Here is a 27,544-nt window from a genome sequence, read left to right as displayed (position 1 = left end):
CTCACAGACTTTTCAAGGTTAAAAGCGGGATAAGACTCATAATAACCTAGTTGAATCATCCAATTCAACTCAGTCATCCCAACTGTAAATGCTAAACTAGTGAAGTTCAAGGGTATGGCACTAAACACCAGATAGAGTAATTTCATTGATGACCCTTAGATTTTCATTCCTTGCATTGTGCTTTTTTTTTTTTTTTTTTTTTTTTTACCCCTTGTGCCTTCCTTTGGCCAATGAGATGTTAGCAAATATGATGGATGCAGAAAAGTGCCTGCACACTGGCACATGCTCTCCTTTTGCTTTCTCCTTCACTATAGCCATGAGGACAGGCCTGGACTAACTTTCTGAAGGAGAAGATACATCGAACATAGCTATTGTTCCTCATCCCAGCTGAGGCTATGCCAGACCAGCTGAAAGAGTTAGCCTTTCAAAGTTCAACCAGCTGCCTGGGCAGTCACCATAGACACGTAATGAGCACAGCCAAGATGGCAGCACTTCCTTGCTGGCCTATAGATGTGTATATTGCTGAGTTTTAGAGGGGTTTGCATCATTATTGCAGCAACCTAATAACAAACTCTTGTAGATTAATAAAAATTAATTACCAGTAAAATAATACTAAATGCAAATATGTTTGTTCTTTATTGAATTAGGTGTTTATAGTTTAGAGTTTTGGTTTCTCTAAAACTGCACACATCTTCCCTCTAACCACATCTACATCACTGGTGCTGAGCAGGCCTGAGTAGGACGCACTTAGAGAAGAGATGTGAAAAGCCACAGCAGGTTCAGCAACACAGTGGTAGATGTCACCTTTGTAGCAGTGTTGGAGAGCCAGTATTTTGCATACACATCATCCAGCATTGAGAGCACAGCCTCCATGGCCTCCTCACAGGTGGGCTGGATCTGAGTTTCATGCAGAAGAAACCCCTCGGTACCATTGTCTCTCAGCTCAAATGTGTATGAGAAGGGGATCCCGATGTCTCGAGCCCAGTCTCTTGAAGACCCTGATGTGGGATCTGTAAATGAAAACATGAAGACACAAGTAGAAATCTCACTTGTAAAGGATGGATTTCCTAGGGAATAAGAGCTCAGTCAATATAAAAAGGGAGTGGTTTCATTAAGAGTTCCTGGTGACCTGTCTTCTCCATCTCCTGATGGGCTGCCCCTACACAGCAGGGACTGTGTCTTATTTAGCCCGTCTGCTCCCGTAATCTGGCCCTGCACCTGGCACATAGCAGAGGTTTGGTTGGAGCTTCTTAGCTGAATCAGAGTCTAGTTAATCTCATAGCAAAAGGCAAGAGTGAACTGATAGGAACAGAAGTAAAATGACCCACAAGAAAACTATGATGCAATATTACGTAGGTGGGATGCCAGAGGGCAGAGGAAGTGGTGGTTGGGGCTGGGAGAAGCAATACCCTCTTTTTGCAACTAAATTCTTTTCTTTTAGTTTCTTTCTCCAGGACTCATTCTTCTCTGCTTTCTTAGCTTGATGGAATTGAATTAACTGGCCAAGGGTCAGTGTACAATATCCATACTGTTAACTCCTGTGCTTTCTAACTTGCCAGCTCTTTTTAACTGGAGCCAGAGAGTCTCTGGTCTGAGACTGTATTTTTTTTTTCTTTAGTTCATACTTTATCCCTAGAGAGTATAATTCTGGACTTGAAGAGGTTCCCTTTTATCCTTGGTCATTTTGATTTGTACAAATACCTGTTGATCCTAGGGGCTCTTGTATTCCTCTCCTGCCCACCTCACCACCCAAACTCCACTGATTTCTTTTGTGCCTTAGATACTACTGAGAAGGAAAAAAAAAGATACTTACATAAAATATCTGCACTCGATCCAACTCTATAATTGATTCCATGCTTTGCTTTCAATGCATTGGCTGCCTTCTGTCCAACTCGAATCTGTAGGTGGGAAATGCAGAGACAGATATCTGGTGTTAAAAATAAATCCGACAATCCAAGCGTTTGGTATTTTGTCCAGATCGATCTGTAGAGTTTTAGATCATCTTTCCAACTTCCCATTGAACATAAACATCTGGGTAGCCTGTTGGTATCTCAGATTCAAATACTCACTTTCAATTTCATCATTTCTCCCACCAATAAGACTGTTCTGACTTTACTATTTCTGGCATTGCATGCTCCTTAACAAACACGGAAAATCCTGCAATATCTTTGACTCTCCTTCTCTCAGTTACCAACTTTCATTTCCAGTACCATGACCATATGTCAGGCTCATTACCTGAACTGGTCTGTTGCTTCTTCTAAAAAGTTTCTCTTTCTCTCATCAATCCTTATCCCAATTTATTCCACCTGGCTTCCAGATGAGTAGAGCTATGATCATGATCTTGCTGAAAAGCTCCTAATAACTCCAGATTGCTCACTGAATTAAGTACAAACGTCTTAGTCTAGTTTTTGAGATCCTCTACAGTATGGCCCTAACCCAGCTTTCCAGCACCATCTTCTGGACGTCCACCCTAGAGTATAGTCAAACTCAAATTTCCCCTGGGTTCCTCAGTCTCTCTACTTTTCCTCAGGATGTTCCCCTCTATCTGGGATTTCTATCTGTTTAAATTCTACTCAACCTCAAAGGGCTGTCTGAGATGCCAACTTCTCCATAGAGATTTATCTGGTCACCCCAGCTGGATTTCATCTTTCCACACTTCAAATCTCCCACAGCCCTTTATCTACACCTCTCTTATGAGTCCTCTTATTTTTCTTTATAGATATTTGATGACATCTCTCATAAAAATTTCTGAGCTGGAAGGCACATTTGTCCCTGTACCCACCATGTCACCTTACTTTACTGGAAATTCCTTAGAAACAGATGATTTCTAAGGTCTCGACCTTATTCCCTGAAGACCCTTTCCTGAGATCAGTTACTGAGGTCTGAGTCTATTGGCTGTGCTTACTGGCATTCTGACAAATCCTACTGCATAGATCTGTCCTCACTCAGACCCTCTAAGTATTCCCCATCCCAGATTCCTCCATGCTATATTCCACCCACCAAATGGTGCATCCCAATACTTCTTCTAGATTCTACAAAAACACCACCAATCCCTTGTCACTCCTGCCTGCACTATGATCCACCATTGTTTTAGTTGTGCTTATAGATGAATCAACTCTCCTGACTCTCACTAATGCTGGGCCTAGTTTGAGACGCTGACTCTCCTTTCCTGGCTCTGCACTGCCCAGATGAATGCCAAGATGTGATAGAGAAGTACTTGGGTGGAGTGAGGAAGAACCCAGGAAAATTCAAAAGGAAGAATAAAAAAGGGAGTCAGTGGTGGTGTTGGTGTTGGTGGTGGTGTGTTGTATGCAGCAGCTGTGGGCAACATCCTTTGGGAACTGGGGACTTTCTAGGTCTGGCTAAATTAAAAGAAAAATTTAAAAACATGTTAACCTGAGCATCTCTGCAAATGTTTCACCTTTTCTCTACTCACTACTGAGAATTCTACCTTTGCTCATGCACCTGCTCTCTTTCTCTCTCTCCCCCATCATTCTGAGTCTGCCCCAACTCCTAGGTTCGTGTTGCCTAGAACTCAGATAACGGGTAGGAAAGGCTGAAGATCTACAAGGTGTAAAGCTTGTTTAATCGCTTACAGTGTAGAAAGAAGAGAAACTTGTAAGACGGAGGGGAGACTCAGAAAGAGATCTCTAGAGAGAAAAATGCAAGCAAGGAAATGAGCGTGAAGGGTGGAGAGGACACAGGGAGCCGCTGTGTGATGCAGGGGAGAGCAGGAGGCCTGGGGAAGCACCGCTGTGATTTTTACCAACGAAATCCTTCCTGAGTTCCTTGAGAGTTGTCTAGCAGTGATATAAATTGTTTTCAATTATTTTCAATTCCTATGCGTGTCCTGTTTCTTTGAATGAAACTCCATATCATCTGATCCATGGTGGGCCTTACCTTTCACTTGGGATTCATGGATTAGCCCCAGGCTACATTTTCAATCCAAATGATTCCTTACGTCCCCTCACCCTGAGCTTACCCCAGACAATCATTTCTTCTTTCCATTGCCAGCTTTATTTTATTCTCTATAGTTCCTTTTCCTCAAATCCTGGCTGTAGGGTAGGAAACAGTCTTCCCAGAGATAGTCTTCTTCCCCATCTTTACAGACAAAAAACCCAAAACTTTTGGACTTTATTTTTTTTTAAAGAATTTTCCATTAGTAATTACTATGGGAAAGCAGATAAGGGATATATATATATATATATATATATATATATATATATATATATATGTAATTTATTTATACCATATATCATATTTAAAATATATATCATATAATAATATATATTTCATATATATGTATATATATACATATATGTATATATATATGTTTGTGTATATATATGTATATATATGTTTGTGTGTTTATATATATATATATATATATTGTGTGTGTGTGTGTGTGTGTATACACACATATATGAAATGATCCTCAGCTTATAAATCAGGTGATTTCCAAGAAGATGCTGTGGAACCCCCTGGACTTTTGACTTCAATTTCCGTCTCTAGGGTGGAGCTCTGAGTATACTTCTCTCTCCTGATGCTGTATTGCAAGGCCATAGAGATTCAATACTTCTGTGGCCCTTCTCAGGTTAAAAGTATTTCCTGGTAAAAATGATAAAAACTCCTTTGCCAGTAGAACATTATCATGTTCTACACTCTAAAGACCTCTATAGCCTGATGGGCAACTCCTTCTCCAGGCCTAGAGAAATGCCTGTAAGCATGTATTCACAGGCAGGTGTATGATTAAGGACCTGGCATGTGCAGGGAAGAACCAGAGCTTGGGATGTTATAAAGAGGTTTATATGAAAATAATTAAAGTGGAAATAATGGAAGCATGTAAAACATTAGAATTCTTAGAGTTATTCTCATTGCCAGAGCAGTTTAGAAAAGGAGCTATATATAGTAATGTTTCCCCTACATAGTGATTGCCAAGATGTCTGTCATGAAGTGTAATATTTATCATGATTTCCAAAAGTTTTTGGTTTTGTAAATACAGAGAGATTAATTGCTAGTCTTTGGTGATTATAAATAATGTTAGAAATGAAAATCTCTTTGGAGCAGTTGGCTTGATTCTGTGTCTTTGTTCAAAGCTTACCTACCCTGACAACATAAAAGCACCACTAAGTGGCTTCAATAAGGTTGAAGCATGATTGCTAATTTTTCACACTGAAAAACAAACTATGGAAAATTCTTAGATTAAACATTTATGTGAACTCTTCAGCACCTGGGACTGTAAGAGATACAAGAGAATTTTCCAATTTCTATGTTTAGTACTAAGGATTTGCTAGCATTCTTGTCTTAGAGTTACCACCTCTAGTGTCAGCATGATTGCCCCAAGTCTCTCCTGACTTCTTACTAACTCTATAGCCTATGTCACTGGGATCTAACCAGATAACCTGTCAGTAACACAGGCCTTCTAACCTTTGAATATAGACCTTGCAAAATAGTCATGTAGTATCTGTCTTCCTGAGCCAAAAAAGAGAAGGAAGAAAAGTACTGGGGTATATAAATGCTGGTGGAAAGCCATTCCCACCAAAGATCTTTCTGTTGGTGAAGACCCCCTTCCCATTAAGGATCTATAATGTCTTTGGAGAGTCTCTTGGCTTTGTCACAACTCCTTTGAAGGAGAAAGTAGAAATCTACAACTAAAATCACAGAAACTGAGGATGTAGAAGTTTCTGAGCTTCTTGGCTGAAATCTCTGCTCTGTGTATTTCTTTATTGAAGAAACTTCTAGGGCTTCTCGATGAGGAAGAGATGGCACATAGTTGACTGGGACTCTAAATTATCATTGCTGCTAAAAGTTGCAAACCCTTTCTGAATAGAGAGAGACAGTGTAAGAATAATGGCACCAAGGTGGTCATGGGAGTCCAGCTGGGCCTCCACCTCCTGTCTATAGGGGTCTTCAAATATAGTTATCCCAAGGTCTCAGTTTCTACATCTCCAAAGTGAGATTATTTTGTTGTTATAAGGATCAACTGAGATAGTGGCTGTAAAATCCCTTTGTAAATAGTAAAGATATAGTCAAATGTGGGTTACTTCCACTGTCTACAAAATGACCGCAATACAAGTTTTCCTGGACCAAGGGAGGAAAAGTTATTGTACAAAAGGTTCTGGAGTATTGCTGGATATTTTTAACTGCTGGTGGAAGGGTTCCCTCCAATAAAAATCTGTAGTGGGTTTTCCTTTTGTATCCAGATCTTGTGTTTTATGGGTCATCTTCCAGTAAGAGAGGGTCAGGAAGAATAACATAACCAGCAGGCCTCTGAGATAAGGCTGTCTCACATCCATTCCAGCATTTGCACATAATGAGGGGCTTCTTAAACAGAAAATAACAAGCATTAGCAAGAACGTGGAGAAAGTGAACTCTATGCATTGTTGGTGGATACATAAAATGGTGCAGCCACTATGGAAAACCATCTAGTGTTTCCTCAAAAAGTTAAACATGGAATTATGTGATCTGGCAATTGTGCTTCTGAATATATATCCAAAAGATTTAAAAGCAGGGTCTTGAAGAGATATTTGCATACCCCATACTCATAGTAGCATTATTTTCAATATCTGAAAAGTGGAAGCAACCTAAGTGTCCATTGGTGGATAAATGGATAAGCAAAACATGACCTATACATATGATGAAATATAATTTGGCCTTAGAAAGAAAAGAAATTTTGACAACATCCTACAATACAGATGAACTCTGATGACATTATACTAAGTGAAATAAGCCAGCTATAAAAAGACAAATACTACATGATTCCATTTATATGAAGAATCTATGATAGTCAAACTCATAGAAACAGATAGTGGAATGGCAGTAGTCAGGGGCTGGTGGTAGAGGGAAACAGAGAGTTGTTGTTTAGTGGGCTTCAATTACACAAGATGAAAAAGTTCTGGCAATTGGTTGCACACCACTGCGAATACTTTGGTCTCTACAGTTAAAAAACGGTTAAGATGGTAGATTTTCTATTAAGTGTACTTTATCACAATTAGAAACTGAAAAAAAGAATTAAAAATAAAAATAGTAAATATTACAACAATTGTGTACGTGCCCTCCCTTTGTTTTGTGACTATTGTCCTTAGGTTTACAAAAGAGCAAAAAGTCCACTTCTTTTTTAGCAGTTCTGCCCACCAGGGCTTGGGTAAACTGCCTCAGAAAGGAACGTGGATAAAACACAAAAGAATTTCCCTGCACCAGCTTGCCTCTTGTTGATACTTGCCCTTACAGATATTCCCCGGCAAATGATGTAGAAAGAGTTTAAAAGAAAATAGAGAATTGTGTTTAGCAGAGAAGAGAGCAGATATTATTTAGCCATGTTATTTCAGATATGCCATATTCCACTAACAGCTGGCAAGTTCTTTAAAGCATGGTTCAAAAGCTGTAATTGCCGATTGGAGTTTCAAGAGAATTTACAGAAACGAAAGCTCGTTTCTGCAGATTATTAGCATAATCATCTCATTTATATTATAGGCGAATACCTAAGATGTCTCCCAACTTGACACTTTATGAAACAGGTAGTTAATTAATGTAGGTAAAGCAGCATTTAACCCAAAGCCTTCTCAGCAGGCATCTGGCAAGGAACGAAACACAGAAAAAAAGAAAATAAGGATGAGCAGAGAGAAGACGAGGGAGGCTGGAGGCTCCCTTGCAAAAGGAGATGAGGAAAAGGAAGCAGAGGGCCTCCTTGGGTTTCTCTGGAGACCACAGGGCTGTGCTGTGGGCTTACCAGTTCTTCGTGGTTACTTGGTTTATTTTTGGTGTAGCCATACGGAGTGAGGATGAGCTGCCCGTAAGAGTGGATGGTCAAGAAGCACAAAATGTCTTCCTTCTTGCTTTCTACAAAGCCGGAGACAGCTTTAATCTCTGGTTCAGACACTGGTTCTGTCCCACAGAATGTTAAATCTTGGCAGTTTTTGGAAGCACCAATACCTGTGAAAGTACAAGAAAGGACAAAGAAGCCTTCATGATCTCCATCTGGAAATGAATGAAGGCAAAGAGTCATCCTTGCTTGGGGCATCTGTGGGTGGTATCAAAACTTGACCTTGGTTGACTAAGTCAATCCCGAGTAAATCAGTCGGCTTGGGTAGTCACCGGGGATAATCAGGCAAGAAGCAACTCAGAAAGGCAGGAGGCCTGACATTAGGATTTAGAAACCAAGTCAATGGCCCAGGAGAGAGAGTGCAAAAATGAAATGGCATTTTGGTAATCTTTCACTTAAACCTGAGGTGGACTCTGAAACAAATGTTTGGGAATCAGTCTCCAAGTGCCTAAGTCTATTTCTGATAATTTTATTGGCCTAAGTCGCTCCTTCAGTGTCTTACTGGCTTAAGTCTCATTAGAGCTATTTTGCAAGGATGTAAGGAGTCCTCCTTATTAACAATAATAAAGCTCATTAATAAAACTCAATCAAGTTGAGCACCTCTTACATGCTCGGTCTGCACCCAGCCTCTCCTATGTAGCATCCCATTTAATCCTCATGGTGACCTTCTGATAAAGTGGGATTATGGTGACTCACATTTTACATAAGAGAAAATTAAAGCAGAAAGATGAAGTGATTTTTTTTTCCAAGACCACTCAGCTGCCAAGTCTGAATATTAACCCTTGCCATCTGGTGAGTGGTAATGCTCTTAACCATTCCTGCCTCTATCTGCTTCCAATTCTTTGGGCATACTGAGATTTGGAAACATAGAAGTGCCATAAGGAGAAGAAAATGTTTGCTTTGCTTATTGCTACCTCCCTGCTGTACAATAATCTCCAAGGATAATGCTCTGGGTTTTCTTTTCTTTAAGATGATCTAAATATCTTCAAACAAAGTGAAGAAATTTAGATATATTTGTACTGATCTAGGTCTGCTTTGTCCTTGTTTAGCTATCTGCACTTGAAGAGAGTCCTGTACATGAGTGTCAATGACTCTTACTATAGACATAATGTCAACTCTTGGAATAAAACTGGACAGAATGCTCAGAAAGCGGTACAAATTTTTAAAAAATGATATCTTTAGTAATTCACCTCACTCCTTGTTTCTCGCTTCTTTCCCCCCCACCAATTCATCCAGTAGACATGTACTTACTACACCAGGACACATTGAAATTTCGATTGAGATCCGATCCAAAACATGTGCCATTATTGTGGGATGAACGGGATTTCCTCCAAAGACGATCCTGTAACAGAGGAACCAAAAAGGATGTTGCCATTCCAAGGCTTCATAAATCACAGTGTTAGTGGTGACAGGTGGTCCTTGAATGTGAAAAATGTTTCCTAGGATTATCTGGAAAAACTTGCTTTTAACATGGCGAAGCCTATGCATGTAATTTTTAGTCTGGAAGATGGACTAGCAACCCCCAATCATAGAAACATCTGTACAACCAAAAGCATGCAAATGTGTAAACAATCAAATTGGAGGAAGTAGTTTGGCTTTTTCCTCCGGAGCAGATCAGCTGCGCCTGTGGACGTGACCCGCTTACTCAGAGCAAATCTCCGAGTCATTTTTAAGGGCTGAGTGATACAGGATGAAAGGGAAATAGCTTGACAGATGGAAAAAGGCTGTTCCAGGTGTATCAGAGATGGTCTCTGCACGTTTCTGGAAGCAGATGACTGATGAGGGGAGATGGAGAGAAAGACAAGTTTCACCAGCCAAGCTCAGAGGGAGGGACTCAATTCACACAAAGGCAAGAAAGTCTGTTCCAGAGACAGAGACACCGACCCCCCCCCCACCCCCAAGGGACTTTTGGGGAGGAGAGCAGAGGGAGGAAGAGTGCTCTCTAGAAAGAGGGAGTGACAAGCTTTAGAAACCTTGTCAGGACAGAGCTGTCTATATCTCCACAAAAAGACTTCATGGGATGTTTGCCCCTCCATGAATGATCACATGGAGAAATATAGCTTTGTTTAGTTTTTATACATCATTTATTTCCTTAAGCCTCCAGTACTGATCTGAGGCAGATACAGGTTGGTACATAAGTTTTATATCCATATAATTCTAACTGAGTGATGGGAAATTCAAAAACATCATGAAGCTAGTCAAGGAGAAAATTGGACTAGAAAATTGGGAAGGTGTCAGAAACCAAGAAAATACCCTCCCTGCTAGACTTCAACTCCAAGAAGGCTGTAGGTTTCCTCAATCTTAAAATTGACTTTGACTCTTTGATTAAAAAAATGTTTAGCTGATTTTTAATCCCATGTGGTGTTTCTTTATTTACATGGGTACCATATATTTTTATAGCTAGAACAGGGGAGGTTGGAGTAGTGAGCCGAATTCGGGAACTTTGGTTCATGAATGCATCCCAGGACCAACCCCGGGTACTCACAGTTGTCCACGAGTAGATGTAGCCATCTATGTTAAGAACTGGAAGCACATAGAAGTCCAGATTCCTAAGGAACCTGTTTATTCTTGGATTATCTTTATAGTTTTGTAGAATCTGGAAATTTAAGACATAAACATTTGATTCTAAGAAGTTTTTTTTTTTCCTCACGATTTTCTGTGAATTTCAATTTATGACTGCATAGTACACCTCTACCCTCCAGTTCCCGCCCTTCCTTAGTTATCTTATTCTTTATAGTTGTGGTTCTCAAACTTTATCATGCACCAGAATCACCTGGAGGACCTTGTAAAATAGATTGTCTGGCTTTATCTGTTTTCCTTTTTCCTCCCTCTCCTCCTGAGCTTCTGATTTACTAAATTTCAGATGAGCCAAGAATTTGTGTTTTCAATAAGTTCCCATTGATGTTGATGCTGTTGGTTTGGAGGCCACATTTCAAGAAGTACTTCTGTGGGTTACTTTATTTCTATACATATATAAATAAATTGAAAAATCATATGTAATATTTTAAATATTATACATAACATAAATATATAATATTAAAAATATGTATTTATATTTGGGTTTCTGAAAATACTGACACAAAAAGTATCAGATTACTTTTAAAGGTTTCTTACTCCCCTAAAGGGAGGGATATAAATAATATACAAAAATTCATTGTGCTGAGTATTTTCCATATGCCAAATCTTTTAATCCACATGGCAAACCCACGAAATAGTCATTTCATACACCCTTGACAGGTGAAAAACTAGGGTTCCTAGTGTAGGAAATTTGCCCAATACTATTTAAAAGAGACAGGCCCAGGGTTCAAACTCATCTATGACTCCCAAAATGAATCATCTTTTATAGTTAGAAATGTATATCCTCCAATAAAAGTGACTTTGGATGTACTAGGAAAAAGATCAGGATACTAACTTTTCAGAAAAGCTACTCATTAACTCTCTTTCTTTATTTTTATTTTATTTTATTTTATGTTTTTGGTAGTGGTGCTGGGGATTGAACCCAGGGCCTTGTGCAAGCAAGGCAAGCACTCTACCAACTGAGCTGTATCCCTAGCCCCTAACTCTATTTCACTTGAGGTGAAGGATTAGTTTGGTGAAGAGTTTCATTGTTAACATGTGAAAGGAGCATGGATTCTAAGTTGCCAAGAAGTAATAGATGTTTTAAGAAGTATTTTACCATTAGGAAGAAACTAAACACACTTACTTCTTTCACAAACCATTGACAAAAAGCAGGGGCAATCCATTCTCTGGCATGAATTCCACAGTCCATCCAAATGATCTTCTTGGGGTTATCTGATGGTTGGCTGATCTGTGGAGGGGGAGAATCCATGCTCAATTACCCAATAGTCACTTATTATTGTAAGCCACTGTTACAGGGTGAAAAACAGGTGAAAAACTAGGGTTCATTCATGAACATGAACTAGGGTTCATGTTCATTCCCCTGCATTTCCCTTTCTTATTGCACTCTGGTTTCAAGAAGGTGACAACATCGTTTGTGGAGACATCCAACAATGTGACCCTTCTCCCTGCAACTCTTTTTCTCCTGCTTGTTGACTTCTTTGGTAGTTCTTCTCAGGACCATGCACACCCACCCAAAAAGTGGCCTTCTCCACACCCTAAGTTATTCCTTAATGATGGACAAACATATAAGTCCCCAAAGCCACAAGCCAAAAGGCTAAATTCCTATAAACCTTATGACAGTTTTATACATAGAGTTCATTCAGAGTAGCAAAATGCACAAGAGACAATGTTAAAGAATCAAAAGGAGTTTAAAATAAATCCCAATCTTACCCTTCCTGAAATTGTGAAGATATCAAATACACAGTCTCCTGAAACACTAATGGAATTCTCCTTTTGCTTGGAGATTCCTCCAGGCCCAGACAGCTCAACCTTCTTTCTTCTCTGCACGTTTGTTATTCTTGGATATAGTCCCGGTTCACTTCAGCAAGAAAGATGCCCTCCTTCTTCAGAGGAGTGGGCATATAGGAATTAAACTAGCAATCGTGGATTCTCCTTTGTGGAGAAAGGGCTGTAAATAGTCCCATGCTTTAACAGTCATATCTGTTTTACATTTGTTAGTGGCCTAGACCAGTGCTTTTTATTGAAAATCACTGGAAGCTGGGCTGGTGAAGGCTCTCTCCCTCCAGGAGATACTTAAAAATTGAGATAAATACATGGCTGGACCAATCATATTCAAATTCCTTAACCTCATCTATTTTTCAAAACTTCCAGGGCAACTCCTAATTCACCTCCTAATTTGAATAACTGCCCTATTTTATCAGAACATGTGTGTTAATTATAAGTTTACCTTTATTGCCTCCTTATTATATACTCCATCTATGCTTATGACATGCCCTGGGAAGAGGATGTTGTGTCATGTTGTCTTAGTTCAGAGTTTGAGGGTCTATTGAAAATCAGGTTGGCAGGTGCACCATGCTTCCACATCACCAACTACTTCATCCCTGGATAAATTTTATTTCTGATATATATATATATATATATATATATATATATATATATATATACACACACACACACACACATACACATACACATACACACACACACAGTAGTTGTGACAACTCTCACTTTGGGGTTTTGCTTTGTAGATTGACATATCTGTACAAGATAAAAGCAGTAAAATAAATAACACTAAATAAATGCCAGACTATTTTGGTGGAGGTACCTGAAGAGTGGTCTTGGCCAACAATATCAATGTCTCTGAGGTACTTGCTAGAAGCACATTGTAGTTCTAAAACTCAAGTGTGCATCAGGATTAGCAGGGATTGTTAAAACACACATGGCTAGAATCTATCCGGAGAATATGCTTTTCTAGCCAATTCCCAGGTGATGCTGATGCTGTGAGTCCAAGGACCACCGTTTGAAAACCACTGGTTGGGTGCAGTGGTTGTTAACTCAGCTACAGATTGAAAATCACCTGGGGAGCTTTCAAAGCATGCCTGCCCCCATCCTGGAACAATAGGCCACCATCTCTGTAGGTGGCACCTAGGCAACAAATTATTCTGCAGTTTCCAGGTAATTGTAATGTGTAGCCAGGATAGAAAACCAGTGGTCCAGAACTGGGAGCCCAGAAGTCCTGGCCTTGTGGAAGAGTGGCTGTCTGATCCCAAGTAGTTTTCACCATGTCATATGCAAAATGGGGCAGGAGAACCTGGAGACCTGGTTGTTCCCCTGGCTGTGGAATTATTCAGCTGTGGGACCTTAAAAAAGTCACCTTGCTTCTCTTGATCTTTGTAACTTCAAATATAAAATGAAAGAACTAATAATGAAGATTGTCTGCAACTTGAAAATACTTTTATGAAAAAAAAATTCTTTCTTTTTTTTAATAAAAAGAGAAAATACTTTAGAAAACATTTAAAATGCAGATGGCAAGTGAACTGGCTAAGGCAGAGGCATGTGTGGGAATGGCCACCTCTGGGGCCTGCTTCTTTTAGTCCTACCTCTCTAGCCCCACCCACATGATCAAGGCATACACATCAATATGTTTGGAATTTTAAAAGCCCAGTTTGGAGTGGAAAGGAAAATGACTTTCTGCTCTGGTCCTTTTAACTTCTCCCACATTTCTGATAGAGCCCTTCCTTAGTCTTCAACACGACCCTCAGATGGAGAAGGGGTTCTCCAAGGAAGGCCCTTCTGGCCCTTTCACTCACCTTCAGGTAATACATGGGCCTGTTCTCAAATGTCATTCCCAGGAGATGCTGTGTCACCACTTCTGCATGCTTCTCACTGATCTGGCTCATCCACAGATAGATCTGAAACAGCCCAGGAGGACCATGGCTATCAATAGGAAGAGACTTGATTGCCTCTAAGATAACCTTTTCTCTCACAAAGACATTGAACTATACACTGTTGTAAACAAAACAGAAAACTAAACCTGTGTACCATTTCTCTCCCACCTTTCCTTTTCTCTAAAACTCTACTCTGCCTACAAGTCTTAGGACACCCTGCTGAACTAACTTTATGAATAAGTAATTGAGAATTAACGACTTTAATAATCCACCAGGAACACTGAGAGACAACATATAACACAACCTTTTCACCATCATTAGAATTTGCTTTCCTGTGGCACATAGTCAAGCCAGAAATTTCGGGTTAAGCTTATCTGGTGGGTCCTTCTTCCATCTTTATGGATACCAATGATTGTGGTTTGGATGTTGTTTGTGCTCCAAGGGTTCATGTGTATTGGAGACTTGATCCCCAGTATGGTGATGTGGGAGCTGGTAGAACTTTTAAGAGGTGTGACCTAGTGGGAAGTCATTAGGTTATTGGGAACTCTATCCTAAGAGGGGAAAACCATCCTCTGGAGGGAACTCTCTTGGGGATGAATGGTGACAAAAGCCTAAGCCTGACCCCTAGACTCTCTAGCTTCCTGTTTGATGATGTTATGTCTTCCTCCCACATATGATCCTGCCTTTGCCACCCACCATGAGCAGATGCAGCTAAACTAGAAACTGCACCATGCTCTTTGGACTTTTCAGGCTTAAAATTTATTTCAGCAAAATAAACTTCTTCTTTATAAAGTTAAGCCTATCTCCCTCAGCTATTTCATCATAGTAATGAAAAGCAGACTAATGCACCAACAATATCTTTTGCTATGTTCTAAGATTATAAAAAAACCCTGTTATGCCCTTCCCCAAACATGTAAACTGAGGTTTCTAACTCCTTATTTTGACATGGATATTAACAAAGAAACCTCTCTTGTACATCCTTAAAACAATCATGACATCCGGCTCCTCCCCCATGTAAAGCCCTTGCTCACCTCCTCCATGGGGTGGTACTTGTTGTAGGAATAGGTCTCCAGGTTCTTCCACGGACTCCCTGTCTTGTCCACAACCTGATTCCCGTGTTGTGCTAAGGATCTGCAAAGGGAAGAACACAGGATCAAACGCAGTGAAGAAAGAAGGATATTCTGAAGGTTAGAAAGTTGATCAGAAAGGTAGCAGAAATCAGTGTGCACAGGATTCGAAGTACAAAAACCAGTGTTGAATCCTGTCTCTGTGATTTACTAATTGTGAGATCTTGGGCAACCATTTAGCCACTCTGAGCTGTAATTTCTTTATCTATAGGGTGAGGACAATCATTTCAACCTTGCAGGGAAGCTAGGATGATTCAATAAGACAGTGCAGATAAAACACACTTTTAAATTTGTAAAAGGAATAATAGCTAAGATTTATTGAACTCAAACTTTTTATGAGACATGCACTGTTCTAAGCAATTTAAATCTCATTTACTTCTCTCTAACACTCTGAGATAGATACTCTTATTATCTCTATTTCAGACATGAAGAAACTGAATCACCTGGAAAGTGTTATTGGGATTTAAACCTTAACAGTCTGACTAAAGAGCATGTAATATTAACCACTGTGCTCAATATAATGGTGAGAACTAATCTTTATGCAGTGGTTTATCTTTTCTTTAAGTAAACATTTTTAGAGCACTTTTAGGTTCACAGGAAAATTAAGTGGAAAGTACAGATGGTCCCATTCACCCCATTTTCTCACACATGCAAAACCTCCTGTCATTATGAGCATCCAACAACACAGTGGCACATTTGTTACAACCAATGAACATAAACTGACACATCATCACACAAAGTCCAAAGTTTATATCTGGGTTCATGCTTGTACATTCCACGGGTTTATACAAATGTTTGATGACACATATCAAGCATTATAGTATCCTGCAGAATAGTTTTACTGCTCTAAAAATTCTCTGCGCTCTGCTAATTCAGCTTTCACCCTCCCAACCCCTAGCAAGTACTTATTTTTTTCTGTTGCCATAGTTTAGCTTTTGCATAATATCATATAGTCAGAAGAATACAAGATGTAGCCTTTTCAGACTGGCTTTTTTTCAATGACTAATACACATTTCCTCCATGTCTTCTCATGACTTGATTACTCATCTCTTTGTTGGGTCTGTATAATATTCCTTTACTTGCATGCACAATAATTTATTTAACTATTCATCTATCAAAAGGCATCTTGATTGCTTCCAAGTTTTTGGCAACTATTAATAAAGCTGTCATAAACATTCATGTGAAGGTTTTTGTGATGACATTTTTTGAATCATTTATTCACTTGAGTGAATACTAAGAAGTATAATTTCTAGATCATAGGGTAAAGTATGTTAAGTTTTGTAAGGACCTAACTTCCAAAATTGCTGAAACCTTTTGCATTCCCACCAGTAATGAATGTGAGTTCTGGTTCCTCCACATCCTCAGTGACATTTGGTATTGTCAGTGTTTGGAATTTGGGTCACTTTAGTAGATATGCTATGGTATATCATTGTTGTCTTAATTTGAAATTCTCTACTGACAGATGATATAAAACATTTTTACATGCATTTAATTACCATCTCTATATTATCTTTGGTAATGTAACTCTTCAGATGTTTTTGTCCATTTTTAAAATCAGATTGGTCTTTTTTAAAATTGATGAGTTTTAAGAGTTCTTTGTATATTTTGTACCCAGGTTTTTTCTCAGATCTACCTTTCCTAAATATTTTCTCTGAGTTCATGGCTTGTCTTCTCATTGTCTTCACATTTGCTTTTGCAATGAAGCTCAGCTTTCATATATTGTGCCTTTTCTGTTGTATCTATAATTTAATTGCCATACCCCAAATCATTTAGGTTTTACCCTAAGTTATCTTCTAGAGTTTTATGGTTTTGCATTTAAAATTTAAGCCTATGATACATTATTGAATTAATATCGTGATTCACTCTTTTGTGTCTGGATGTCTAGTTATTATCCTGGTATTGTGTGTTGAATATTTTGCTCTGTTGTATTATCTTTGCTCCTTTGTCAAAGATAAGTTGGCTATATTTATGTGTGTCTATTTCTGAGTTCCCTGTTTTCTTCCACTGATTTGTCTATTCTTTTGCCAATACTCCAGTGTCTTGATTACTATAGCTTCATATTTAGTTTGGAAATCAGATAGTGTCAGTTCTCTGACTTTATACTTCTCTTTCAACAATTTGTTAGCTATTCTATGACTTGTATTTCTCCACATAAACTTTAGAATCAGTTTTTTAAAATATGTTTTAGCTGTCGATGGACTTTATTTGTTCATATGTAGTGCTGAGGATCGAACCCCAGTGCTTCACACAATCTAGGCAACCCCAACCCTAGAATCAGTTTGTTGATAACCACAAAATAACTTTCTGGAATTTTGATTGAGATTGCATTGACACTATAGATAAAGTTGTGAAGAAATGACATCTTGACAATTTTTCTCATTTATGAGCATAGAATATGCCTCTATGTATTTTGGTTCTTCTCTGACTTGTTTCATAAGAATTTTATAGGTATGCTGGGTTTGCTAGATTTATGCCTAAGCATTTCAGTTGGCAGGCATTAACATAAGTGATAACATGTTTTCTTTTTATTTAAAATTACCTATTCATTGCTTAGTACATAGGAAATCAATTGATTTTCCTATGTTAACCTCATATCCAGCAACTTTGCTATAATCACTTATTTGTTTTGGGAGGTGTTTTGGTTCCTGATTCCGATTTTCTACACACACAATCATGTCATTTGCAAACAAGAACAGTTTTATTTCTTCCTTTCTAATATGTATACCTTTTATTTCTTTTTCTTGTCTCATTTCATTAGCTAAGGCCTTCCATCAGAATTTTGGAAAACATTTGTGAGGACAAATGTCCTTTTATTGACTGTTCTTAACGGGCACACTTCTAATTTTTCACCATTAATTATGATGTTAGCTACAGGGTTTTTATGTTCTCTATGTATCTTTTATGTTCTTAATTATATACTATGAGTAAATATGTTCTCTTAGTGTGCTAGTTGAAGTTGTTCTTTTTATATCATAAATGAGTATCAGATTTTGTCAAATACTTTTTCTACATCTATCAATATGATCGTGTGATTTTCTTTCGTTAGCCTGTAGTTGTAGTGGATAACATTAATTGATTTTTGAATGTTAAAGCAGACTTGCATAACTGGGATAAATTCCATTTGGTCATGGTATGTAATTCTTTTTATATATAACTATATTGAATTTTCCAAGGTGCTTATATCTATGTTTATGAGAGATTTTGTTCTGTAGTTTTCTTTCCTTGTAATGTCTTTGTCTGATTTTGGTTTTAGGGTATTTCTGGCCTCATAGAATGGATTAGGAAGTATTCTTTGGGCTTCTAACTTCTAAAAGGATTATGGAGAATTGGTATAACTTCTTCTTTAAATATTCGGGAGAATTCACCAGTATACCCATCTGGGTGTGATACTTTCTGTTTGAGAGGGTTATTGATCATATATTCATTGTCTTTAATAGATATAGGCTTGTTCCAACTATCTGCTTGTGATTTATCTTTTAGCAGTTTAATAAGACCATACAGCTCCTCCTCTGTACCAGATATTGCATTAAAAATTCCTATGGCCCTCTGAAGTGTTATTATTTAGATTCTACAAGTAAGACCAGGAGAAATTAAGTCACTTGAAAAGAGTCACAGAGCCAGTAAGTCATACAATTATTAGTCTCTCTCTAAACCACACAAACATTTGACGAATGTTTTAGATCCTAGCCAAAAAGCTTTGTTTAAGCAAAAAACTGGGTTCTGATTTCATTGTGAAAGCATACTGTTAATTCATTTGCCCAGTAAATGATTACTATGGCAAGGGAACAGGGGTGTGAGTTTTTGATGATGCTGTGGTGCAAATTTTGTACATTATCCTGAATTGCAAGAGAATGTGTCAGAGATCTAATGAGCTAATATTTCAATAAATTTTATCTGTTTTTCCACTTTCAAAAAAGGAGAAACTTTTATGGTGTTGTCCCTTCTTTATCTCTAAGTTTTCATTTCTTTTTTTTAAATTTTTTATTGTTGGTTGTTCGTAAGCAGCACTGCTGTGCAAGTGTCTCCAGGGACCTTGTTTCCTGGCAAGAATGACAGGCAGAACAACCAGGGTGAGGAACCAGGTTCAAGAAGAGGCTAGAAAGATGGCATTCATTTGCTTCATTTCCTCTTCTCCCCATTCTGAAAAGGGTTAAAAGTATTTTCTAGTGACATCTAAACAGGGATACTTATTGTTCTCTTTGTAGTTAAAATCAAAAGTGGCCAATTTAGAAATGGGCTAGTAGACATTTCAACAGATATTTTAGGGTGTAATACAAAGTAGTTGAGCCTATGTATTAAAGTCTTAAGAAAAAAAAAGAACATAAAAATGATAGTATTTGCAGTCAAGATCAAAAGGTTGTTATTAAAGTTAAATGAGTCATATAGACAGATATATAGATATAGATACATAGATATCAAGTTCTGAAAACAGTTCTAGTAAAATGTTGGTGGTTGTTGTTATTGGCTAAGCCTGAGTTTGGAATTCTCCCTTTCCTGACTTTTATGTACCTTGAGCAACATTTAATTGGTAATCAGGTACTTGTTTATTACATCTCCTATCTTGTTACTTAATAGCTAAATTAGTTTTGCTTTTCAAAGTAGATTTTAAAATGCAAGAAAGAAATTTTCTATTACTACTACCAATTACTACTTTCATATAAAGTAATAAGAAGACCTACCCATTGGTCGTTGAATGGATAAATTGGATGATATAAAGCACTTTGACCAGCACCCTGCATATGGTGCTCAGTAAGAGTTAACTAATGTTATTGTAAAGTATATTTTCTGATTAGTTAGTAGACATAAAATGTGCATTTAAATTACATTTAATTGTAATTGAATTTTTATAAATTTGAAACACACTAGGGGGTATATGTATTCTTCCTTCTAAAATGATATCTTTTAGAACAATCAGTGTCAACATATTATTTGAATCTATACATATATGTGTGTGTGAATAATAAACATTAGAAATGATTTTATGAATAATATGAATAAGCACTTTGCTCCTCAACTATTACAATTTAAATAATATTTGTTTCTTTTAATCTTTTAAAATTTATTTTCATTGTTTTAGCTAATCATTTAGATAATCCAATCTCTTGATATATTCACTTGGGAAAGCTAAATATTCATTCCAACAGTGTAATTAAACATTTACAATTTTGAGGACAAAGAGCTTTTGTTAAATTCAAATTATTATTTTAAGTATTATTAATAATTAAGAATAACTAATGCAACTCCAAGTTTAAAGTAATGAAATTCTGTGGAGAAATCAATTTCCATTAGAGTAGTTAGTTGTGGTACATAATACTAAATGAACTAGGTAAAAAAAATAAAATATAATTTATCTATTTGTTGTACTTAGATAAAGGTTAGAATTTGTGTTTCAGTTAATTATATCAAATATTTTGTAGCTTGGCATAGTTTAAGAATAATACTAATTAGATGGCTAAATTATTCTTAGTAAAATTTTTATTTTTAATAGCATTGCATGTAAATGTGTTTTTTGCTTTGTTTCAAATTATTGTGTCCTAAAATTTATAAGCAATTGATTTCATAGAAATTTTGTGTTAATTGTTAAACATGGATTAATTTATTTCATCCCTATAAGAATCCTTTGAGAAGATGCTGTTATTTTCTCATTTTACAAATAAAGAAATGAAACTTGAACCTGGTTCCTCACCCTGGTTGTTCTGCCTGTCATTCTTGCCAGGAAACAAGGTCCCTGGAGACACTTGCACAGCAGTGCTGCTTACGAGGGTGGTAACTGTTCTTGGTTCCTTCACAGAGTTGAGCAGTCGTCTGGGGTTTGTCTTATCACAGTCATCTGCTCAGTGGAGTGGGAAAGGGAGTGTGGTCCTCCCTAGGTTCCCCAGGTAGATTAGTTCCAGGAACACCCCCTGCCCTAAGATGTTCAAGTCCCTTAGATCAAATGTTGTGGTATTTGCATAATACTTACAAACATCCTCCTGTGTATACTTCGAGTAATTTCTAGATTACTTATAATACCTAATGCTGTATAAACAATTTTTATACTGCGTTGTTTGGGGAATTATAATAAGAAAAGAAGTCTGCAAATAGACACAATTCTTTTCCCAAATATTTTCAATCTGTAGTTGGCTGTATTGGTATATGTGAAATCCACAGATAGGGAAGGCTAATGATACACTAAAAAGCAGGATTACACTTGCAGGATTTTTGTTTCAAGTGGGCTGAGATCCCCTGGAAATGTCACAACACAGAGTGGAATAAATTAAAGCAGAGGAAGCCCTCAAGCACCAACATTTGGCTGTCCCCAGCTAATATTCACGATATGTGAGTGTGTTGTTTTCTAAACTCAGCATTGAATGACTGGGTCCATCTAATATGCCAGAAACATAACGGGCTGGGATTTGGGTGAAAACCACTAATATTAAAAGTGCTTATCATTTTTATTCAAAACTAAAACAATACTTAAATCCCAGAAACTCTAATACTTAGTTCAAGTGAATGTTTAAGCCATTTACTTACAAAGGCTGTTCCCTGTTTCTAGGCAATTACTTGGCTAATGCATAATACATGTAGGAAGGAGAAGAAAAAGCAGGCTAATCCCCCAAATTATCACTAGTCTCTTCTCACCAAGCAAATGAAAAGATTATTGTACTTTGTGTATTCTTTTTGAACAGAAATTCATAAAATGTTTAACAGAGAAAATGATCCTTTGGGGTGCATTATTAATAAATGCTACAGATCAAAGATTGCTTGAATAAAATTTTCAGTGGAATTTATAAAGAGGCTGAAAATAATGAATATTGAGGCAAATTTTGTGTTTTAAATACTTAGCAAAGAAACAGTCATATGAATATTTCATGCAGCAATATATTACCAATTTTTACTTTCCTGCTTACAAATTTAACATACCTTAAGTATATGTTATAAATAATAGTAGAAAAATAGATAAAAGAAGAAAGGAATAATCTCAATAATTCCACCTCCTTGAGTGAATCCCTGTTGATATTTTGACATATTTCCTTTCCGTCTTGCATATATTTATAGCAAGTTAGATCTCTTTGTATGATTTTGAATTTACTGTTTTTAATTCCATTTCTTACCAGAGACATTTCCTTGAACCAATGAAAACTCTTTTTAAGCATTATTTTTAATGACTGCATAATATTTTACAGTTAATATATTTTACATAGTATCATTTATTTCAATATTTTCTCTGTGCTAGATTAAACTATTTCTTTTGGGGGAGTAGTCATTATAAATAATTATGCAGCTAATAACTTCTTGTATAAATATTTATTCTCATTTCTGATTATTCCCTTGTCAAAGAGGAAAAACATTTTTAAGCTATTTGATTCATATGGCTAAATCCTAAATGATTTTATAGATGCAGACTTTTTAGGGAAAGTATGAAATATATATAAACAAGTATAAGCTTGTAATATCTATTAGTTTTAGACTGTCATTGTACATATTGTAGTGAATAGAGAGTTTTGAAACTTGCAGCTAACCTATAGGTTTTGAGTTGGTAAAAGTAACATGAAGGTGAAGATTATTTTATATCAGCAAATAATAACAAAAATAAAAATACTCAATAAGGACAAAGTCAAAAAGATTTGAAATATCTTCACTGAATGCAATCAAAGGAGTTGTCCAGTGGACACCCTGTGTTCTATGTTCTTCTGCCTGAGCCTAATCGCTAATTGACTTGGACATGCCAATATTTTTCTTTAAATGAAAGTATTATGTATTTCATTATGTAATATTTTCAAAGTAAAAACTAGTGGAAGAAAGGGGAAAAAATCACCCAAAATAATAATTACCATTTTGGCATATTTTTTTAAGTATTTAATTTTATTTTGTACTTTATATCTTTTCTTTAGCATAAAACATAAATTTTCTCATGCTATTAATTTTTTAAATATTATTTTTGAGTGGAATGAATAATATTTCAGTGTCATATATCATACATCAGCATTTATATAACCATTATATGGGACATTTAGGTAATTTTCAAATACTATAATCTTTATATTAAAATAAAGCTGCATCTCCATGTGTAAAACTCTTTCCATATTTTAGTTGATTTCCTCAGTATAGATTTCCAGACATAGGGACATTACGTCAAAAGATGTATGTTTTAAGGTTCTTGATATCTTTAAGCAGGCTAATTTTTTCATATTTTCCTTGTGAAAGAAATAAGAGTCTTGGTCTTGAATTATGGATAAAAAATCTCAGAAAGGAAGGTAAATGCACTATATATATGAAAGCAAGTCAACTAATGTAAGAACTGAGACAGAAATGTGTATACAGGTTTTTGGCCTCACATACATCCTGAACTCTCTTTATATATATTCTAAATCAGTCTGTCTGAGGTCACCCATGTGGGGCAAAACTCAGGGTGGGTTTCTCTGCTCTGTGAGAACAAGTTTGTTGCAAGATTACTTTAATCATGAATCATGGATAGTTCATGAACCACACATAGTTCATGAAATATGGCAAAGGAGGGAAATAATGAGCTATGTATGAATAAGGGAAAATATACTTTATTAATGAAACCACACAGAGAGAGAGAGAGAGAGAGAGAGAGAGAGATTAACATTTGTTATATATTTAGAGAAGTTATGATCCCTTAAGAATAGGCAAAGCACCAAAAATGGGCAAATGACATGAATGGCAAATAGAGTTTAAAAAACTGAGTAATGAATAAGACAAAGTATTTCACCTGTTTAAAATCAACAAAGTACAAAGAAAGTCAATAGTGGATATTTTTCACTTTGACCCAGTGATTTCACTTTTTATAACTTATATTAGGAAAATAAAAATTTGGAAAAGAAACAATTATTTAGCTGGTTACTCAGCATGGCATTATTTGTAAAAATGAGAAGACAGAAATTAATGAGAAAACAGCAATTGCAGAAGGTTTTATTAAATTAATTACAAATACCATAGGAAAATCTTTTCAAAGGAATTTAACTGAAAAATTTCAGTAATAGTGCCATAAACATAATTAGGTATCTATCTATCCAAAATATTAACAGTAATTATTCCAGGTGAAATTATTTGATAATTTTAAACACTTTTCTTAATAATTAGAATAATGTGATTTACCAGTTGAGAAACTATGAAAATAAGAGAAGTAGAATTTTTATTATAATTTTCTCTCTCCAATCATAAAACATGAGATAGCTGTTGGTGTTTGTCATAAATTGTTCTAGGAAATGTTTGTGAGATATTTCTTTAGTAAAGAATTATTAGAGTAATATTCCATGATAGAACCCCATAATCACTGTTATTTTGGTGGTGCACATACATCAGAAGTGGGAAGAATCTAGCTGCACAGATTTTGAAAAAAAATTTCCATTTAGACAATCTAAATCATAGAAGTCCCTCTTCCCACTTCACACTCACCTATCATATCCCAGCCCCCTAGGAACCAGCATCCCCAAAAGGTAAAGGGTCCCAAGTAGTGGCTTCATTCTTCTGTAGACAGAGCTAGAAAATCCTGGGCCTCTATTTCTGGTCAGTAACTCAATGTCTCTGAGAATGCATCAAGCAAGACCTTGGCTCACAGACAAGATAAGATAAGTCAGTCAATGGATGCCTCAGCAGAAACAATTGAGCAATTGCTTCATTAACTCCATCATGTCCTCAAACACATTTTTGAACCGTGGAAAACACTTTACCACTTTACATCTCATTTCTCCTCTAGAAGCCAATTTATACAAGCTCTTGATTCTACCAGACCCCAAAGTAAATTTCCTCAGCATTTATGTAACCCAATATGGGACAAATAAAGTCCCATCTGTGTTTCTAAGAATCCCTGTGGCCTGTGCTCAGGAGCCACTACTACTGCTTCTCCTTCCATGCAGGCCTGCTGGGCCCAGGAGATGGAGTGTCTTTTACTCTTATCATGGTGGGCATGGTCATTTATTCAGAATCCACTCCTTCTCACAATCTAAGGCTTGTTCAGGATCAAGTGCCTTCTCGTGTTCTGATGGACCACTTCTTGTGCAAACCCAGGTCTCTCCAGTTGTGAACAGTGAAAACAGTTTAAATTCCTTAGGTGATTTCCCCCACCTTTGTCTCACATAAAGGACTCTATTAGACACCACACTGTGTTTTCAGACATGCCTAAGTCTCAAACCAATGACCAGTAAAAGCCAAGTCAGTTTGCAGCTAAAGATCTACATGAGCAAGATCAACCTAAATACAGAACAGGTAGAGGATTTAAATGAAGTCCTTTGCCACCTAGAATCCCACTGTGCCCCAGAACTCAAGTGAAGAAAGGACTTCAAGAAAGTGAGAATTGTCGGGCTCCAAATTCCTCAATAGGACACCCATAGCACAAAAGTTAATAACTAGAATCAACAAATGGGACTTACTCAAACTAAGAAGTTTTTTCTCAGCAAAAGAAACAATAAGAGAGGTAAATAGAGAGCCTACATCCTGGGAACAAATCTTTACTCCTCACACTTCAGATAGAGCCCTAATATCCAGAGTATACAAAGAACTCAAAAAATTAGACAATAAGAGAACAAACAACCCAATCAACAAATGGGCCAAGGACCTGAACAGACACTTCTCAGAGGAGGACATACAATCAATCAACAAGTACATGAAAAAATGCTCACCATCTCTAGCAGTCAGAGAAATGCAAATCAAAACCACCCTAAGATACCATCTCACTCCAGTTAGATTGGCAGCCATTATGAAGTCAAACAACAACAAGTGCTGGCGAGGATGTGGGGAAAAGGGTACACTTGTACATTGCTGGTGGGACTGCAAATTGGTGCAGCCAATTTGGAAAGCAGTATGGAGATTTCTTGGAAAGCTGGGAATGGAGCCACCATTTGACCCAGCTATTCCCCTTCTCGGTCTATTCCCTAAAGACCTAAAAAGAGCATGCTACAGGGACACTGCTACATCTATGTTCATAGCAGCACAATTCACAATAGCTAGACTGTGGAACCAACCTAGATGCCCTTCAATGGATGAATGGATAAAAAAAATGTGGCATTTATACACAATGGAGTATTACTCTGCATTAAAAAATGACAAAATCATAGAATTTACAGGGAAATGGATGGCATTAGAGCAGATTATGCTAAGTGAAACTAGCCAATCCCTAAAAAACAAATGCCAAATGTCTTCTTTGATATAAGGAGAGTAACTAAGAACAGAGTAGGGTCGAAGAGCAGGAGAAGAAGATTAACATTAAACAGGGATGAGAGGTGGGAGGGAAAGGGAGAGAGAAGGGAAAATGCATGGAAATGGAAGGAGACCCTCAGAGTTATACAAAAGTACATACAAGAGGAAGTGAGGGGAAGGGGAAAAATAATATAAGGGGGACAAACGAATGTCAGTAGAGGGAGCAGAGAGAGAAGAGGGGAGGGGAGGGGAGGGGAGGGGTGGGGAGGGGAGGGGAGGGGGGATAGTAGAGGATAGGAAAGGCAGCAGAATACAACAGACACTAGTATGGCAATATGTAAATCAATGGATGTGTAACTGATGTGATTCTGCAATCTGTATATGGGGTAAAAATGGGAGCTCATAACCCACTTGAATCAAATTGTGAAATATGATATATCAAGAACTATGTAATGTTTTGAACAGCCAACAATAAAAAATTAAAAAAAAAAAAAAAAGTGAGAATTATTTGCGGGGTCAAATGCTAAAAAGTGGAGTCAGACAAAGTCCTAGAACTAACTCCATTAGGTGTCCTGGAGACCTTGATTAGAGCTATTTCAGTAAACACGCCACAGGGGCAAAAGCCTGACTGGAGCTGGTTACAGAAGGAAAGGGGAGTAAGAAGGTGAAGGCAGTAACTCTGAATAGCTTACCTAAGACCAAGCTCCCCAATGGAAGCTGCACTCTTCCGATCTTCCATCATCTTCTTAGGATATAGTTAATTCAGCAATCTCAAATTTAAACCTTGATGTTCTGAACAAGGAGTAAAATGCACTCCCCACAGCACCCTTCCCCTCATGAAGGCATCTGAGTGGTACTAATTCTGTAGCAAGGGTTTTAATGGAGCGTCAGTTCCACAGAAAGGAGTAGGACCTAAGTTTGAGGGTGCCTTCTTTTCATTTCCTGCTCATTAGAATAGGAACTCAAGATGGACTCGTGGCAGAAGGATGCATGGATAGTCTAAATAAAAGGCAAGGTTACCATAACACCTCCAACAAATGCCCTTCCATACAGTCATTATGAGACAAAGGAACAAAAATAAAAATACATGAAATGCACAGTCAAATAATACATATAAATGGTCAGCAGGAAACTGCAAATAATTTAAAAAATGTGTTGTGAGGACATTGGCATTACTACATGGGGTTTTTCCTAACAGCCACTGA

At 37.2% G+C, this 27,544-nt stretch overlaps 1 protein-coding gene across 1 annotated transcript; it reads right to left on the bottom strand.

Annotated features, from left to right (window-relative positions):
• Nucleotides 1–27,081, bottom strand: Cpo (carboxypeptidase O). The gene is made up of 9 exons (XM_058578198.1): nt 27,032–27,081; nt 15,102–15,201; nt 13,993–14,094; nt 11,526–11,630; nt 10,308–10,418; nt 9,074–9,164; nt 7,730–7,932; nt 1,814–1,898; nt 1–1,010 (listed from the first exon to the last, which is right to left on the bottom strand). The coding sequence occupies exons 1-9, from the start codon at nt 27,079–27,081 to the stop codon at nt 748–750; spliced, it is 1,110 nt and encodes a 369-aa protein (XP_058434181.1). The 3' UTR covers nt 1–747.
• Nucleotides 27,082–27,544: the final 463 nt, after the last annotated feature.

Source organism: Marmota monax, unplaced genomic scaffold, assembly GCF_021218885.2.
Source record: "Marmota monax isolate L192 unplaced genomic scaffold, Marmota_monax_Labrador192_F-V1.1 WCK01_AAM20220418_F8-fsc00095, whole genome shotgun sequence".
In the NCBI taxonomy this organism is placed as follows: Eukaryota; Metazoa; Chordata; class Mammalia; order Rodentia; family Sciuridae; genus Marmota; species Marmota monax.
This window is presented reverse-complemented; position numbering and strand designations above follow the sequence as displayed.

Coding starts and splice junctions, on each gene's coding strand:
- Cpo (XM_058578198.1), bottom strand. CDS start 27,081: ATGATGGAAGATCGGAAGAGTGCAGCTTCCATTGGGGAGCTTGGTCTT. Junction 15,202..27,031: donor ATTGGGGAGCTTGGTCTTAG/GTAAGCTATTCA, acceptor TTCCCTTTGCAG/ATCCTTAGCACAACACGGGA. Junction 11,631..13,992: donor GGCCCATGTATTACCTGAAG/GTGAGTGAAAGG, acceptor CCCCCTCCACAG/ATCAGCCAACCATCAGATAA.